General features: G+C 49.0%; 1 protein-coding gene across 10 annotated transcripts in view; it reads right to left on the reverse strand.

The window, feature by feature from the left end:
• Wdfy3 (WD repeat and FYVE domain containing 3) overlaps positions 1 to 17433 on the reverse strand; it is a 237989-nt gene that overhangs the window by 5655 nt on the left and 214901 nt on the right. For all 10 annotated transcript variants that reach the window (XM_029478035.1, XM_029478028.1, XM_029478030.1 and 7 more), the window contains 11 exons: positions 17236 to 17327; positions 16831 to 17043; positions 13936 to 14083; positions 13649 to 13803; positions 12660 to 12818; positions 10743 to 10922; positions 9572 to 9754; positions 8316 to 8412; positions 5925 to 6248; positions 5558 to 5669; positions 5020 to 5217 (listed from right to left, as the gene is read on the reverse strand). In XM_029478035.1, the coding sequence (XP_029333895.1) occupies positions 5020 to 5217; positions 5558 to 5669; positions 5925 to 6248; positions 8316 to 8412; positions 9572 to 9754; positions 10743 to 10922; positions 12660 to 12818; positions 13649 to 13803; positions 13936 to 14083; positions 16831 to 17043; positions 17236 to 17327 (1861 nt within the window). The remainder of the gene's footprint in view (positions 1 to 5019; positions 5218 to 5557; positions 5670 to 5924; positions 6249 to 8315; positions 8413 to 9571; positions 9755 to 10742; positions 10923 to 12659; positions 12819 to 13648; positions 13804 to 13935; positions 14084 to 16830; positions 17044 to 17235; positions 17328 to 17433) is intronic.

The raw sequence follows: 17433 nt of genomic DNA on the forward strand, positions 1-17433 counted from the left end.
GGCTTAGACCCAGTCCTTCTATTGCTGTTGTTATAAACAGATCTGAGATGTTTAAGCCTGTGAGTTAAGGGCCAAATAGGAAATTCATGGTTCTGAGTTTATTGTTAGGGAGTTTTCAGTTATTTTAATAGGAAATGGCTGAGAGTAGATAACAGAGAACAGTCTAGATTACATCACATAGATAGTTGGTTTTCAAAAATGTCAGAAGTCCACAGAATGTGATGTTTAATGTTATTCACTTGCTGTTGAGACTAGTCTGCTCCTGACAGCTTTCCCTGTCTTGGATTCAAAGAGGAAACTGAGCATCTGTGAGTTACTCCAGTTGTGGCAAAACAGCCACTAGGCAAGAATTGCCTCATTTCATCTACAGCCATAATACTGTCCAAAGAAAGGACATCATTACAGGTCAGGAGAGCTTGATTCTGCCAAGACAGAGTAGGCTAGTCTTTAATATTCCTGTTTCTCTAAGTCTGTCAGATGACCCTGGCCAGTAGACTGAAGACTGATGTCCAATGTGTTGAAGTAAGGGACTGTCCAAGTGACCAGCTGTCGCTATAAATTGGCTAAATTTTGGAAGTCGTGTTAGGCTTCCTATATATTTTCAGTTAATATCAGTCGTTTTGGATTTCTGATGGGGTTGAAAAACTACATAGTCTCCTAGCCAACCCAGGCGCTTTGAGAGGATGGTTTTCAGATGGCATTCAATCTAAAGCCAAGACATAGCCAGGTGTAGAACTATAGTCTTTTAAGTAAGGATAGACCACAAAGGTTCTTTTTAATTAACAAAGATGATGGACTGGGTGTTAGGTCTCTTGTACTTTATAAATTACAAAATAATAATAGTAATGTTCAATTATATTTGAGATAAAAAATAGTCTTTTAATTGGACAGAAAGGGGGAAATGTGGATAGCCCTGGGGCTAATTAATTTAAATTTGATGTTAATTCCATTCTCCTGTGAGTGGCTGCGAACAAGAAATGTGTCAGCATTCAGGTGATTTCCTGTAAACCTGCTTCCACCTTAATTTGTAAAATAAAGGAGAGCTGATGATTGGGCAGATAAAAGGGAAGGTGGGGGAGAGAAGGAGGAGAAAATGGAAGAGGGAGAGGACAAAGAGGAGGAGGAAGAAGAGGAGGAGGAGGAAGAAAAGCAGAGCAGAAGCACATGGCCTGGAGAAACTGCAAGTTCTAAGGGGGTCTCATAGATGTGGAAGATGGTAGTGTAGCGGTAGATCTGCTCAATCTAGGTGCACAGCATGTATTCATATTAACTGACTTGTTTTCATTGCCGGAGCATATTTGGGTTGGAGATTTACTGCAACATGTGTCCGTTTATGTGTGTGTGTGTGTGTAGCATATGTGGAAGTCGGAGGACACAACTTCTGGGAGTTTGTTCCCATCTTCCATCATGTGGGTGCCTAGATAAAACTCAGGCCATGGGGCTCATCTCCAGTCATTTTTTAAATATGCAGTATCTGTTAACCTCTCGCTCATTGCTGGACACCCAAGGCTGACTCTACGTCTTGGTGCCTGTGACCAATGCTACAATGAACAAGGCTATGCAGGATGGATGGTTTTTTGTTTTTTCCCCATATGCTGCCTGACTTCATTTTTTGGCCAAATACCCAAGGATAGCTGGGCCGCATGGCAGTTTTGGTTTTAGTTTCCATATGTGCTGCGCTACTTCATATCCCTTGGCAGCATGCAAGAGCCTCTTGTCCTCCCTCTTCTTTGGAGCGTTTGGTATTGCTGGAGACAGCTAGTCAGACGAGGGCCAGACAGACTCACTCTTGGTTTGATCTGTATTTCCCTGCTGCCCACTGATGCTGAGGACTACTTTATGTACATATTGATTATCTATGAGGTATCAGACTACCTAGCCAACATTAAATCTAAATTGCTTAGCTTCTGTTGTGTTTTTAGTTCTTTTATTCTAGATGGGAGCTCTGCCTATCTAGATGAAAGGCCATGAACGGTGAGGACTAGCAGTGGGTGGCCACCACCTCCCTTTCTGTAGATGGTGCTCAGCTCAGCCCTTTTCTGAAAGAACCTTTTAGTCTGAGACGATCTCGGGTGTCATGTTTTGCTTTTCCTGCTTTGGAATATGATCTAGAAAACCACCTAAATTGGGTTGTTGGGTTTTTTGTTTTTAAAAGAAAAGGTTTCTCTGTGTAGCCCTGACTGCCCTTGAACTCAGAGATCTCCCTGTCTCTGTCTCCCAAGTGCTGGGATCAAAGGAGTGCACCACCATTGCCGGGCCTAAGCTAATATCTTAAAGTGTCTCTCCTATGTTTTCCTTTGGTACAGTCAGAGCGAGGTCTTGATCCATTTGAGTTAACTTCCTTGCAGGGTAATAGAGATCTCGGATGTGGTTACCAGGGTTTCCAGACCCAGTGTTGAAAAGGCCGTGTTGTTATCTTTGATATTTTGAACTACTCATCGGCTAGGTGCAGTGCACAGGCTTACCCGAGCCTCCCCACACTGCCCACTGGCCTGTCTACCTGCTTTCATCCTTGCACCAGGATGCTGCGGCTGTCGTAGCTTTTGACTTCTTTGTTCCCATATTAATTTTAGAACTGCTTTGCAAAGCTCTGTGAAGAATGGCACTGGTGTTTTGACGGGGGACCGCAATGCCTCTGTAGCTTACTTAGTCCCCGGAGCGCAGGCATCTTAACTACATTAACTGTTCTCGTTTGTGCCCGAGAGAGACCTTCTGACCTGTTACTGTCCTCCTCCGCTTCATTCTCAGGTGCGGGTGCACACGTGGGAAGCTCATTCCCCAAGCCGTCTCCCAGGCCAGCCTGGACTCCCCAGGGTGTCTGCTCCAAGTACGAATGTGTAGGTGAGCATCATCTTATGGTGACTGCTGTCATCTGCTCTGGGACACTTGCGATGGTCACCTTGGAGCTATGCTTTGGGGGCAGTGTCGCCTCACAGTGGAGTTTCCTTCTCTTCATGTTTTACACTGAGATCTGCACATCCCCTGGAGCTACACTGGTTCTCAGTATCAGCCTGACACAAAAGTCACCTTGGAAAAGTCTCAACTGAATGGCTGCCTCCTTCCAGTTGGCTGGTGGGCAACCGAGTGCTTAAGAGGGTCACTGGGCTGGCTATGGGGGATTTTGTGCAAAGGCTCAGGAGTGAGGCAGCGGAGGGCAGGAAGGCTGTGGGCCAGGTTCTACTTCCTGCATAGCTTTCCTCTGGGCCACCACAGAGCAGTCACTGCTCCCAACAACCTTTACTCACATATGAGAACAATGGATGACTCAAGGAATTACCTATACTTAATATTTGGAAAACACTCCCAAGAGCAGCTACGTGGCAGTGTTGTGCTCCACCTGCAGCTACAGGGTCAGAGCACACTGCCACGTAACAGGACCTCCTGCCCCAACCTCACACAAGTCCCAATCATCAGAAAGGCTGGTATCGGCCTTCCTTCTAATTCATCCTGCAGTCCCCGGAATAAATAAGTAGTAATTACCACCCCCTGACCCTTTCTCCAGCTATCCTTCTCTATACTTGATGTCATTCTGACCTAGCAGCAGCTCTCAAGGAAAGCTGTCTTTATCCATCTTTTAGCCACAGAGAACAAGCTCAGAGGGTTTCAGTCACTTACCTGAGGTGACAATAAACATTTGGTCAGAGTCAGTGGAAAGGCCACCTCCTCATCAGAAACCATAGTTGCTTATGAAACCCCAGAACCTGCTTTAGAAGATGATTATACGGGAGTTTTCTGTGAAGCGTTTAGACAGAGGCACTGTGGGTGTGCCAGAATGTGGATCTCTTCTGCGTGTGCCAGGCGAGGAGGCGCCAGGCGAGGAGGCCTGCTGTGTAATCAGGGACTGGCAAGCTCATGTACTTTCTGGGTCAAGAGAGACTCCTGCCTTACAGCCCAATGCAGACTCCAAAGAGTTTAAAAAGTAAAACTTGCAGACTTTAAGAGAAAATTAAGTTTCCTGACACCAAAATCCTAATACATGCGTGCGCACACACACATCGAACCATAAGTAAGTAAGTGCAGCCATACCGATTAGAACCTTTCTGCTAGACAGCACAAGTGCAAACTTAAATACAAGCCACAGACTTGCAGGGAAGGATCAGAGTCCAGGGTACAGAGAGAACTCAAGGACAGAGACTGCAAAGGGGGAGAAAAGAAGGCAAGAGACAAACCTACATGGAAAATGGGGAGTTTCCCAAGAGCATCTGAAAAGATCCCAGTGGCCCCAGCGTTGAGGTTAAACCAACGAGGCACATTTCCTTAGCCATTAGACTGGCAAAAGGGAAACAGCTCACTTGGCAGTACCACGAAGGACTGAGGACTTGGAAGGCTCTAAGGCACCTGCGGTAGCACAACTGCTCCTAGAGTCACAAGACACGGGCAAGATCCAGAGTTAAGTCTGTGCCCCATGGAATGTTCTACTCTGTCTCCAGGAGAGGAAATCCGGCCCTTAGGCCAGAACATACTATAGCCTTATATTATTTGTAAAAGGGAAAGAAGACACCAAGAGTCCTTAGGAGCGAGCGAGCGTAAGGGACATACATTCCTAAACTGTCCGGAACATGGTTAAATCCAATATACTATAATTGTTATTTGTGAATGGATTTAAAACAATGGGAATACAACTTTATAGGAAAGGGCAAACAGTGCGCAGTGTAAGGCTGAGAAACACTGTGTGCATAGTCACAAATGCTGAGGGGTGTACAGACTTACAGACAAGTCAGGTGCAATCAGGGAAGGTGGGGAGGGAAGGCAGGCTTGTGTGCAGGGTGGCCACACACACACATATCCTGTGTGCCTCTAGAACAGTTCTGGCGGGATGCATGTGCATGCTGCATGTTGTTGGGCTGGCAGCCACTGCTGGTGACTGTTTCTGTGCTCTCTCTCAGAGAGGGAGAGCTCATGATTGCAGAAAAGGGAAGAGCAGAAGGGACAATGGGTCCACACAAACTCCCACCACAAAGAGGACACAGCCTTGCAAACCAGCACCCGTGCAGAGCACAGCACACCCAGGTAACTCACTTCTGACAGAAGAGCTGCCCGCAGTTCCTGCAATGGTGCCTTCTCTCTGTGAGGGAGAAGCGTACAGAGCATCCCGAACAGCTGTCGCCGCCTTCATCCTTCACCCAGTGGTCAGCGGCTGAACGGCCAGGCTGGTCACTCACAGACCAGCTGAACACTCGGCCTCGACTGTCACCCACAAGGATCCTGCTGTGATCCCTGTGCAAAACACAAGAAGGCCTCTGGTCTAGGGCTCAGGGTGTTCAGAAGGAGCCCCATTCCCTCAAAGGATGTTAAAGAAGAAAAAATTAAAAATGAACCTGAATTCCCGCCCCCCCCCCCCATTTCAATTTCCTTTGGCTCAACACTGTGTGAAGTGCACCGATAACACCTTGGTTTATTTGTTGAGAATTAAAATCTACACAGTGGCAAGTTTCAGACCAAAAGTACCAGACCAGCTATGATAACATGTGCCACAAGGACCCGGTTAAAACATGGGTCCCTAGCCATGCCAAATGACCCAGAAAGGGAGATGGGCTGGAAAAAGCCTGGCTCTTACTTGGATACACCCAATGCAGTGACCTCGGCTGGGTGCGTGTTGTCCTTTCGATCAAAGGCTGTGTGCATAGTCAGTTTGCTTCTGAATACCAGCTGCCGCTCCCACCGGTACCCTGAAACGAAGACGTGTAAGACCCAGACAAACCAAATCTAGGGAGTTACATGAATCAAGGAAGAGGGACTGTGGTTTCTTTTTTATAACATGCCTAGCCTGATCTATGGGAGAACTGTAAGAGACTTCGGTCTTTGGCTCAGGCACAGAGTTGATCAAGGCTAACCCTAGGATAAATCAAGAGAGCTGGACCCCAAACACATGGCCTGTCACAGGGCTCACAGGCAGGGAGGGAAGACATCAGAACTCAAGTTACCAGGTTTCAATCTGCTGTAACTTCGTGCTTCGATGGGGTTGGGATGCGGGTGGGCAAGGGGGCCCTGCAGATGTGCTCTGGTCTGGCCCTCAGAGTAGTTCACAAATATGAAGCCATCTTTCTCATCTAGACTGAGCTGGTCAGACCAGCGCCTGGAGTCGTCGGAGCCGCTGTCGGTACACCATGTGGCGGTGGCCCTGCAGGAGGCTGCCCGCGGCCTGTGGCTGGTGCTGCTGGGCTGGCTGGACGTGTCCTTGGGGTCCTGGCTGACACTGGGCTCTTCTGTTTCAGAGTCACTGCTGTCTTCATCTTGGGCTTGCTGCCCTGGGTAAGGCATTGGGGAGACGAGAGACGGGAGACTGACTCATCAGTCATTACACTTGTCCCTGCTCCGTTTGTCCATTAGATGGGAGGCACACTTACAACCAAGCATAGGTAGCAAGATTGTACACAGTAAGAATGCGGAGCATAGTCCTTAGAATCCCATGTCCTAGACCGACCACAACTGAGAAAATCCTTAGGTGGCATTTGATCCTTCATAGTAAAATCAAAACCACACTCTCCCTGGCAGTCTGGCTCCTCAGGTGCTCTTCCCCTCACAGTAGGTCCACAGCACTGCAAGCAGTGACTCTATTTGAACTTGTCTTCCCAAAGTGTGTGGGCACTGGTGTTACCTGTCTTTGCTGACACCTCACAGTCTAAAATCTTACCCAACTCCTTCAACTCAAAGCACCGCCTCCCTCTCCCAAACTCCCACCATGCCTCGGTATCCTGTGTTCTTCTCTGCACTCTTTACAGCGGCAGAGGGGAACAAACAGGAACCTCATCCATGCACATTCCAGAGTGTGTGTGTGTGTGTGAGTGTGTGTGTGTCTGTACATGCGCATGCATGTGTGTGGTGCTGGGAAACAAACATGAGCCTCGTCCATGCACATTCCAGAGTGTGCGAGTGTGTGTGTGTATGAGAGTGTGTGTGAGAGTGTGTACATGCGCATGCATGTGTGTGGTGCTGGGGAACAAACGCGAGCCTCATCCATGCACTGAGTAACCATGTGACTTCTAAGACAGTGACTTGTGTAAGCTTTGACACTGAATCTTCCCACTGTCATTTCACGCTCCCCACAGTTCCCTACCGCCTTCAAACATCTCTCAAAGGAGGGATCCCCAGGGAAAAGTGTGAGCAAGTGGAACCGAGAGGAATGGACAGCGAGCATGCCAAGTGCCAGCATGCTACACACTCCGACTTAGGCCTTAGCGACACAAACGGAGGCTCGGTGGAGGCTTATCCTCACTCCAATGCTGCCGAGGGACAGCTTTGATCTGCAGTGAGCCAGGCTGCCCTTCAGTCTCATCTCCAGTACACAGTCCTTCTCCATGGACTTTCCCCTTTTGCAAACTGGCCACAGTATGCATGCATGCGGAAGATGGCACTCGCTGTCTCAACGCTCTGAGTCCTACCCTCCTTCCACCCCACTAATCTCATCTGCTTTAGTCATTCACTAAAGAAAGGTGACTCATTTCAGGGGACTCCATCATCCAATGCCTTGGATAAAGCAGGTGACCTCCAACAGTTACTGATTCAAATTTTCTGAATTTTACGTTCTTCCTACCAACACTTCGGATAACCTCTTCTGAAGCTACAGCTGCGCCTGTGGGGATTTACATCAATCACAGTGCAAGCATTAAAGCGTGCTGTCTATGGATTTCTCTTTCTGGCACAGAAAGCAGGCACTCGGAGTTTACCGAGAGGAGCTGTGCCCTTCTGAGAATGTGCCTTTCTACGCAGGAGCTCCTTATGTTATTCAGCAAGCTGAAAACTGATTCTTTCCGGCAAGTCACTAGTGTCAGGCCAGGGAGGGTCAGCAACACAGGGTAGGACGCTGCTGGCTCTATGGTGCTGTCCCCAGTCTTTCTGTAGGGAAGTCACCTGGCTCTGCTTTAACTGGAAATTTAAAGTGCTTCAGAAATAACAGGTAACGGTCTTCAGTCGGAATTAGTGGCCCACGTGAGCAGGATCAGGTGGGGTGAGTACTGATGTTTGGCCCGTGAGCAATTTAAGAGCCTGGCAGTCTCCTGTCTCCATCCCACAATGCATCCCATGAGCTGGGCACAGCAGCTCTAGAACTGAGGTGAGGGGCTGCCTGACTCACCCAACCCTGCGCCCCACAGAACTGAGTGGCAGGCCCTTGAACCGTGGGGAAAGCACTCCTGTATTCAGCTTGCACGGCTCAGAGGGTGGGCTTTGGTGAACTGGAGTGAAGCTGGCACACATGCCCACAGGGTGGCGGCGACAGTGCTGTGTGTGCAGCCTTGCCTGTTTCAGCTGCTCAGTCGGAGCTTTTCCATGTTGATCTAATAAATACATGAAATGACTCCGTGCTTGTCAAGTACCTATCTGTGCTTCTGGGCAGCCCTCCTGCATCTCCAGGTCTTCCACAGGCTCAGGAGCTGGTGTTTCAGGAACCTGCAGGAATTCCATTCTCCAGAACTGCGGGGAAATAATGTGGACATGACGCCACTCAGCAAACAGACTGGATACAGCAAACACGTTAGCTCAGGAAGGTGTGCTTTGAGGGTTAAGCGGGTGAGTCCACTGACCACTGCTTAAATTGGGTTTTCTGAATCCGTGAGGCCAGCTGCCTCACATGGTAGCTGTCCCTTCCCAGAGGGAAAGGACCCTGGCCAGGCAAGTTTAAAATCATGATCAGTGTGGTGGGCTGAGTGAGCATGTTTGGGTCCCAGCTGGTGGACTGCTCAGGAAGATCAGGAGGTGTTGGCCTTGCTGGCAGAGGTGGGTCACTGGGGATGGGGGTAGGGATGGAGGTGGAGGAGGGGGCTCTGAGGCTTCACAGGCTTCCACAGCCCGGGCTTTCTCTGCCTCCTTCCTTTTTCCCTTTACCCTTTGCTTCCTGATTTCAACTTGAGGATAACAGGTAAGCTCTCAGCGACTGCTCTTGTGCCCTGTCTGCCTGCTGCCAAGCTCCCCGCCATGACGACCACGAACTCACCCTCTGAAACTCTAAGCCCCCAACTAAATGCTATCTTCTATAGGTTGCCTCGATCATGGCGCCTCCACAGAAACAGAACGGTAACTGAGCTAGATAACTGCACAGGGAAACCTCCGTTTCCTACAGAACCTCTCCAGGTCCTGCGTGATGAGTGCAAACCTCACCTCCAAGCATGTTTGTCTGTGGCAATTTTAGTACTGTCTTAGACATTTAGCAGTAGGAACTGTTGCCTCAAGGACTACAGGCAGGGGTGTGTCCCTGCAGGACTGCAGGCTGAGCCACAGCATGTGACTTGGGAGTGGGGTCAGCTTCACTGTCTCTAAGCTTGGGCCTGTAATTAAGGAGGGTGATAATTAGTCACCCAGCTTTGACAAAGGGCACAGTTAAGGATAACAGGCCTAAGAGGGGAGAAAATATATAGCTACAAAGAAAAAGAAATCTCCTGAGAGAAACCCAGCCATGTGAGGGACTACAGAGGTAGTATGCGCACTGTCTCTTCTGAGATGCTCACCACACAGAAAGTAGCCAAGATGATATGTTGCATTATGTTTCAGGGGACCAGCGTGAGAGTGGTCTTCTGTGTGTACCTATGAATATGCATGTGGGTTGTGTGTAGCTTTCTCTCTCAGGTGGACTTACCCGGACCACTCCATCTGAGTGTCCTGTCACGATGACATTCTGCGTGTCCCACTCGTTCATCTCGGACACGCAGCAGCAGACAATCTGCTGGCTCCGGCCCGTGAATGTGTTCACACTCACGATGGGATTCCCATTGATGCTCCACACGTGGATATACGTGCCTGCGCAGGACACAATGTCCCCCTGACAAGAAGAAGGGGAGTCTGAGCTTCATAGCACAAGTCTAGCTGTCAAAACCTGTCAGTCCTCTGACTACAGGCTGCATGAGGGGAGGTGTCCTGGAATTCAGTGCTTGCTGATTTACATGTCTCCATTAGAAGCTTCTTCAGGAAGTCAGAGCTGAGTCCCTGCTGGGCACCTCCCCTCCGTGAAGCTGTGTCACCCAAGGGTGAGAGGGACCATTCTAATTAGGATTGTGACTTCTGGGTGTGACCAGAACCTATTCCTGCTTCTCATTGGAGAATTGAGCCCTCAACTAACTTTGACATAAAGACTCAAGCACCGAGACCAGAGGGGTAAGAGGATGATAAGCTCAGGTGTGCTACCCGTCCCTTCAGTGACCGAGAAGACCGATGGGGCTGACGAACTACCCTAACGACGAACTACAGAGCTACTGCAAACTCTGTATTTACAGCAAGTGAGGGTCCGGGGTTAATCCTTTTTGCTGTACGTGGTAAGTGAGCACTTTGGCTGTATTGTCACTAAAAACTTCAACTGAACTCTTTGTTTGTTTGTTTGTTTGTTTTGAGACAAGGTTTCTCTGTGTATCCCTGGCTGTCCTGGAACTCACTTTGTAGACCAGGCTGGTCTCGAACTCAGAAATCCGCCTGCCTCTGCCTCCCAAGTGCTGGGATTAAAGGCGTGCGCCACCACCGCCCGGCTCAACAGAACTCTTACACTCTTAATGAGCCCCACGATCTCATCACTAGAGAAGCGTACTCTACGATGTTTTATTTTCATCGACTCTCGCTCTCTTTAAAGTGCACAGCCGTGAATGGATTTTCAGGGAAAAAAAATGCTGCCTGGGTTAAAAAACTTAACACCCATTTGCTTTTCAAGCAACTTATTAACCGAGCAGACGGCAGTGGCACCTACAGTGGATGTCTGTTGACTTAGGAAACACTCAGTTTGCCATTGGTTTGGCAATACGCTTCCTCAACCCACGACTCACTGTTAGCTCATTAATGCAAAGAGCAGAGACAGGAGCTCGGTGGCCGCGGAGCTGGGTTAGGAATGACAGTTTGTTCAGGTCCCAGATGATGCAGGTTCGGTCCCGGGACCCGCTGACAATTATGTGGTAGGCCAGGGATGCTGTGGCACAGGTGACAGTATCAGTGTGGCCAAGGAGAGCCTGCAAAAGAGAACAGCAAGAAACCAGGCCAGTTACAACAGCATGGCGTGATGGTCACCTAGCAGACTCCACACTTCTACTTGTATCAGCAGACAGACAGGCTTACAAATATAGAGTTGGATGCTCAGGACAGGGATGGGGTGACAGTCTAGCTGTTCCTTTCCACCTTCACATATTTCTTGGAGGGAAGGGAAATGGTGACCCAGATCTTTGAAGGAAGAGGGAATATCAGCCGCAACTGGCTTGGATTTCTTTCCACTCTGCCCATGTGATCATGTACTGATTATGGGTCCCAAAGCAGAGACTATAAGCTGGGCTTCTAGTCTTTTGCCACAAACTCCTATGTAGACAGTATTGAGGACCTGCAATTTAAAAAGGTGTATGGACAAAGTGCAATTATTATATTATCCACCCCCCCCAAAAGAAATTAGGATTGTGACCCTAAAGATATCAGGGAGGGCGGTCTTGCCATGGTGTAGCCCTGCTGCACCGAGCAGCTCTGCCATCTAGAGGAATGCTGAGCAAGCCCAGAAAGCTGTTTATCAGGCCACAACATCCGCACATAAGCATCAAAGTACTTCACAGAGGCAGTGTGACCCTGCTGAGACTACCTTCATATGGCTAACCTCAGTGGGACCAAGGAGCTTTGGTCTCTGTGGATGACTGTTGGTCAATAGTCATGGATTTAATTCTTTCCATATATGCCTAAGGCAGCTTTATTTGGCTTTAAAATGGCCTTGGAGTCAGAATTAAAGTTAAATTTTGGCTTTATCTAAAAGGTAATATCCTTTTAAGGTATGCCTTTTAAGGTCTGTCCCTTCACCTCTAATACAGCAACTATGTCACTCGAGGCTCAGAGTTCTGTGTGATGTCCTGAACACAGTAGGTACTGAAGAGATGAGGCTCTTAAACTGCTTTTCAAATTACATCCTAAAAACACAGATGTCCTCTCCTTATTTGAAAACACCTATGATGAATCCTCACAGATCAAGTGTTAACAAAATGGCTGGAGAGAGAGAAGGCGGTTCAGTGGGCAAAGGTTCTTAAGTACACGCTTGGTGTCCTGAGTTCAATTCTTAGAATCTACATAAAGTTAGAGGAGGGAACGGACTCCACAAAACAGTTTAAGTGAAAATAAACAAAAAAACCTTTGTATTAATTAAAAATCAGTAACAGACTCTTACTGATTAAATGATCAAAATACTTGTCAGCAACACCTTGGGGATTTCTCTGGACACGTAAGTGACTTTGACGTGTCCTTAGATATGACAAATGACAAAAGAAACAAGGACATAGTGGTCCAGGTTAGTAGAGGGTGTTAATGTGAACCCACAGCAAATATAACATGGCTTACAAAACCTTCTGTGTACATATAATTCCTAGGAAACATTTGTATTTTTTAGATATGCTGAAGTACAGTTCCAAAGGCAACTTCCTTTTGATTTTAAGAGGCAATTTTTGAGAAATAGGCATAGTCTGACTATTGAGAATAACAAGTTTGGGTTGGGTGTGCTGGCACACACACTTGACTCCAGCACCCAGGCAGCTGGGGCCATGAGTCTGAAGACGGCCTAGACTACACAGCTGGAAGTAGTCTTAAGCAAGAGCCAAACAACCCTCGTCCACCTCAACATGTTCTGGAGTGGCTCTGGCCTGAGGGGGCCTTTTGTAGTCTCTGGAGGCTGGTGGCTGAGCAAGACTGCGGTCTGCCCTCCCCCCTGCCTAGGCAGCCGTTACCTGCTTGAGAGTGAGGGGCTTGGCCTTTTCTTTGGAGGTGCCCATCTCCCAGACACACACCACTGTGCTTGTTCCGCCTGTGATGACGAGCTTGGGGTTGGGGCAAACGGCGCAGAGGATCTGGCCCCATTCAGACAAGCACTCATAAACAGTCACTGCCTGTAAACAAAGCAGATGTGAGCCACAGGTCACCAAGTGCTGGGGACTTCAGCAACAGGAGGGTCAGAGCTGAGTTCCCAGGGAAGAGGTCTCTGGAGGGACCTCATCCTGGGCTAGGTTCAGTTACAGTTGACAGGGTTTCAGTTACAGTGACAGTTCCACTCAGATTCTACCCTAACTGCCCAAGACTATCTAAACTACGGTGGCTGCTAAGCATCAAATTTCAGAGTCTGACTTTTCTCCAGTGAGGGAACATGATGTTCAACCTGTATGATCAGCACGGCAAAGGGAATGTATGCCGCAGCCATGGAGAGTGAGCTGAGGGAGCACAGGCCTGTTTAGGGAGCACTCTGCCCAAAGAGAGCAGTACCCAGTATAACCAGAGGGCTATGCAGTCTATCTGGGTGGGAGGATCCCACAGGGGCCGCCAATGGATCACGGATTTGCTTTTCCAAGACTCAGCAGCAGTTTTTGGTGGGTGGGATGTGGCTCCTTTAGGGACATGGCAAGTGACCAGATTGTGACTTGCCAGAAAGAGGCTATTCAGGCTGCAGAAATGGTGAGCCCTTTGCTGGCTAGGATCTTAGGAAAATTCTGGGAGTGGTGGTGGGGAGTCATCAGCACCCACTTCACACATTCCCAAAGCCACTTGTTTGGGCAACATAACTGCTTTACAGGCTCTCTCCTGTCTGCAGCGGTTAGTCCTCCTTTTTGCCTTTGGAAGAGCTGCTGACAAAGCCTGGTCTGGGTTCTCCCTGCCCGCCCTCCCCCCCTGTTAAGCCAGGTTGTTGAGACTGTGAAGGGTCAGGGCTGGAGGGAAGTGGAGTTACCTTGTCTGACTCATAGGTCCCCAGTCTGCAGCTGAGGTCTGCATAGCCCCAGGCGAAGGTCTTGTTCCACGCTGGCGGGATGAGTACCTTGTTCTGCTCCACGGCGAGAATGCCTTTATCCGTGCACACGATTTGCCCCACAGGCTCTTTGAGTTCTACAGAGAAATCATCCCATTGAGACAGCAGGGACTTGGGATCTCAGTCTCACACACCCAGGAAGGCATCCTGACCGACCACAAGACTGAGAAGGGGTTTCAACGGCAGAGCCCGGGGGCCCGCCATCTTACCTTTCACAGGCGTTAGGGAAGGCCTCAGGTTGTCTAGGTGATGGAAAAAGATCTTGTCACTTGTGGCTCCTGGTGGGACAGAGATGCCTATGTTGTCTCCATTCAGCCGACTCCGCACTCGCTTTGGTGGATGAGGCTTTTTAAACAACTGAAGAGGATAACACACTTGATGGGATAATGTACTCAGCCTTTCTATGCCAAATGTGATTTTTCCCCACTGATAAGCGTTAGTTACAAGGATCAAACACTATATTATCCCTGTCTCAAAAGGCTAAGATTATTGTGACACAGGGAAGAAGGGCCACGCACGGTGTCACTGCCAGCTGGGGTCAGCACGCTCACTGCTGAGCTGAATTGGCTTTCTGAAAAGATACAATCTACTCAAACTACAACTGACCCACGGCCATGCTACAGTGACGTTAAGCTAAGCAGCTCTCCATGACCCGGTCCATTCTGGCCCTGAAGGCAGGCAGGCCCTCTAACAGGACTGATTCCTGCCTGGCACAGCCGTCCCTAATGTGACTAATGCCTCTTTGGTGTCTTCGAGGTGCTCATAATTTGCTGCCAATCTGTGACCTGACCCCGTTGTTCATTTGAGGGAAGAATTCAGAGAGGCCAAGAAGATTCCAAGTGCCCACACCGCAGTGATCAGGGGCAGTTATGCCATCAAAGCGCTTGCTGTCAGGCTCATTTGTATGTCTTTGCAATGAAACGTGTATGTGTGTGTGTGTGTGTGTGTGTGTGTGTGTGTGTGTGTGTGTGTGTGTATTGTCTACACATTTGCGAGTTGTAAAGCAGAAACACACCATGCCTAGGCATTGAAGAACTTTGATGGGAAGACTGTGCTGGCTAGTTTTTTGTTAACTCAGCATATGCTGGAGTCATTTGGGAAGAAGGAACCTCAATTGAGAAAAATACCCCAACCAGGCAGGCCTGTGAGAAAGCCTGTGGGGCATTTTCCTGATTGCTGACTGATGTGTGAGGGCCCAGGTCCACTGTGGGCAGTGCTAACCCTGGGCTGCTGATTCTGGAGTGTATGAGCAAGCAGTATGAGCAAGCCACACGGAGTGAGCAAGCCACAGGGAGTAAGCCAGCAAGCAGCACTCTTCCATAGCCTCTGCTTCAGTTCCTGTCTCCAGGTTCCTGCCCTGACTTCCCTGGATGACTCTTAAGATAAAATACACCCCACCCTCTCCTACCCCACCCCAGGTTGCTTTTGGTCCATGGTACTTATCATAGCAGCAGAAGTCCTAAGACTAAGATGAAGGCTATGACACTGTGCAAAGTCACAGGCATATAAAGTTACACACCTACTATGACCAAACAATCTAGGTATTCTCTTTTATTTAATGGAGTATCTTAAAAATAATTCTCTTGGTCTCTTAAAGCAAAGTAACACAGAAATCCTGCAGTGGTACAGAAATCCTTTAAAAAGCTATTATGAAATTTCATGTGCATGCACGTGTGCACCTCAAGTGCCCTCAAAGGTCAGAAGAGGGGGTCAGAGTCCCCTGGAGCTAGAGTTGTGATAACCTTGAGCTACCAGTGTGGGTGCTGGAAACTCAATTGGGGTCACATGTGACAGCAGTGGGTCTTGATGTCTGTTGAATATATTCATTTCCTATAGAGCGCCTGCCCTTGTGACCCTCAGGAAGGAGAAAGGGCTCAAGCAAAGGGAGGGACGGAAGTAGCCCCGGCACTCCGGTCTGAAGGTCGACTCATTTCTCCATGGGAGGATCAGCTGCACCATGGAGGACTCTGTGCTGGCTGTCCTCTAGTCTGTCTCTGCTTTTCCACAAGAAGGCTCACCATTGTTCCATGTGTTCCCAGTGTCAACACTAGAAACCGCAGAGCTGGCAGACCCACAGACAGGAACTAAAGACATAAGAGGTGTGGCATGAACTGAGAAGCCTGGGTCCCTAAGTGCAGAGCCTGCAGGCCTTGTCATGGGCAGGTGGCATGAGCAGCCTGGCCCTGCCTGTGTCCTCATGGTCCTGTGGCCACTCCTAGTATCCCCCACTTCCCCCTGTGCCCTGCATGGTGGGGATGAAGGGGAGGAGGTTTGCTCCTCACTGGCTTCAGTGCTGAGGTGCTGGTCTCCAGTCTGCGTGCTGAGGGCCCTGGCTCTTGGTCGGTCTTTCCAGGAGTCAGATGGTGGGGAGGCAGCCACTGTGTGTCCCAGCACAGTCCCTTTATCCTCTCCATCAATGATGTGGCCCAGACAATTACGATAGAATTCCATGAGGATTAGTTTTAAGTATTGACTTGGCATGGCCTAGAGCCACCTGGAAGCCATACTGAGGATGCATCAAGATCAATCTGGCCTGAGCATGTCTGTGGGCTCTGAATGCCTTAGCTGATAGCACAGCTAACAGGTGGCATAGCGCCCTCAAGTGTTCGACCCAGGGCTGTGTGAGAGCAGAAGTGACCTAAGCACCAAGCTAGTTTCCTCCTGCCTGCGACTGTGGATGTGATAGGAACTGGCTGCTTCATGCTCCAGCCTTGACTTTCCAGTGGACCTGAACCTGGAGCCGCCAGAGAAAAGAAAATCTTCCTTCCCTAAGCTGCTCTCTTCAGGGTGCTTAACCACGGCAACAGCAATGGAACTCAATGGCTAAGCACTCTGCTGTTCCCCTGCTCTGTGTGTGTGTGTGTGTGTGTGTGCATGCGCACGCACAAGAGCACGCACACGTGGCATACAACAAAACTTCTACTTCTGTGGACTGTAAAATGGAAAGGAGAGCAATAACAAGCCATCTACGGAATTTAATGGGTGAATGGTACGACTGCATTAGCAACTGAGTCTTAACTACCTGTGTGATCATCTACCAATTGAGAGAAATATACCACACCTACAAAACGAACCAGACCCACTAACGACGAGAACACCCATACCTGCTTAGGGATCTGGCCGAAGTTGTTAATGAACCCGATAGTAGCAGTCTCCTTCAGTGGGTCGTTGATATTGTAGATATCCACTTGCCCCTCATAAAAAAGGTGATGGAAGACATTCACAGCCTCTACGGCAGCGGGGCCCTGCTGCTTATAGCCAAAGATCAGGTCGATCCACTCGTGCAGGTGGGCACTCACGTAATCACACTCCAGAGCCTGTGGTTCCAAAGCAGGTGGAGTCACATATGGTGTTCCCATAGTAAAAGAAACTTGGCTACGGCCAACAGGAACTAAAACATTTAAGACCCACAAGGACGATACAAGTAACTTCAAGCACGCATGGCATACTGCTCAGGGTCCTCCCTCCACGCTGTGGCCACTGGCTTATCGAGACGCAAGCTTCCTTACCTCACGGTGGACTCTGATGAACTCTCGTGGGTCCCCCTTTGCCCAGGGTGGAAGGATAACATCTCCAAGCTTGGTGCCATTTTGTTTACAGCCTGAGGAGCAGTTGGATGGACACATTAGGATTAAATGTTAAGGGTGAGTTCAGTGGTTAGCTACCCACTGAAGAGACAGAAATCCCATGCCACTTTCAGTACCATG

This window comes from Mus caroli, chromosome 5 (genome assembly GCF_900094665.2).
Source record: "Mus caroli chromosome 5, CAROLI_EIJ_v1.1, whole genome shotgun sequence".
Taxonomy (NCBI): Eukaryota; Metazoa; Chordata; class Mammalia; order Rodentia; family Muridae; genus Mus; species Mus caroli.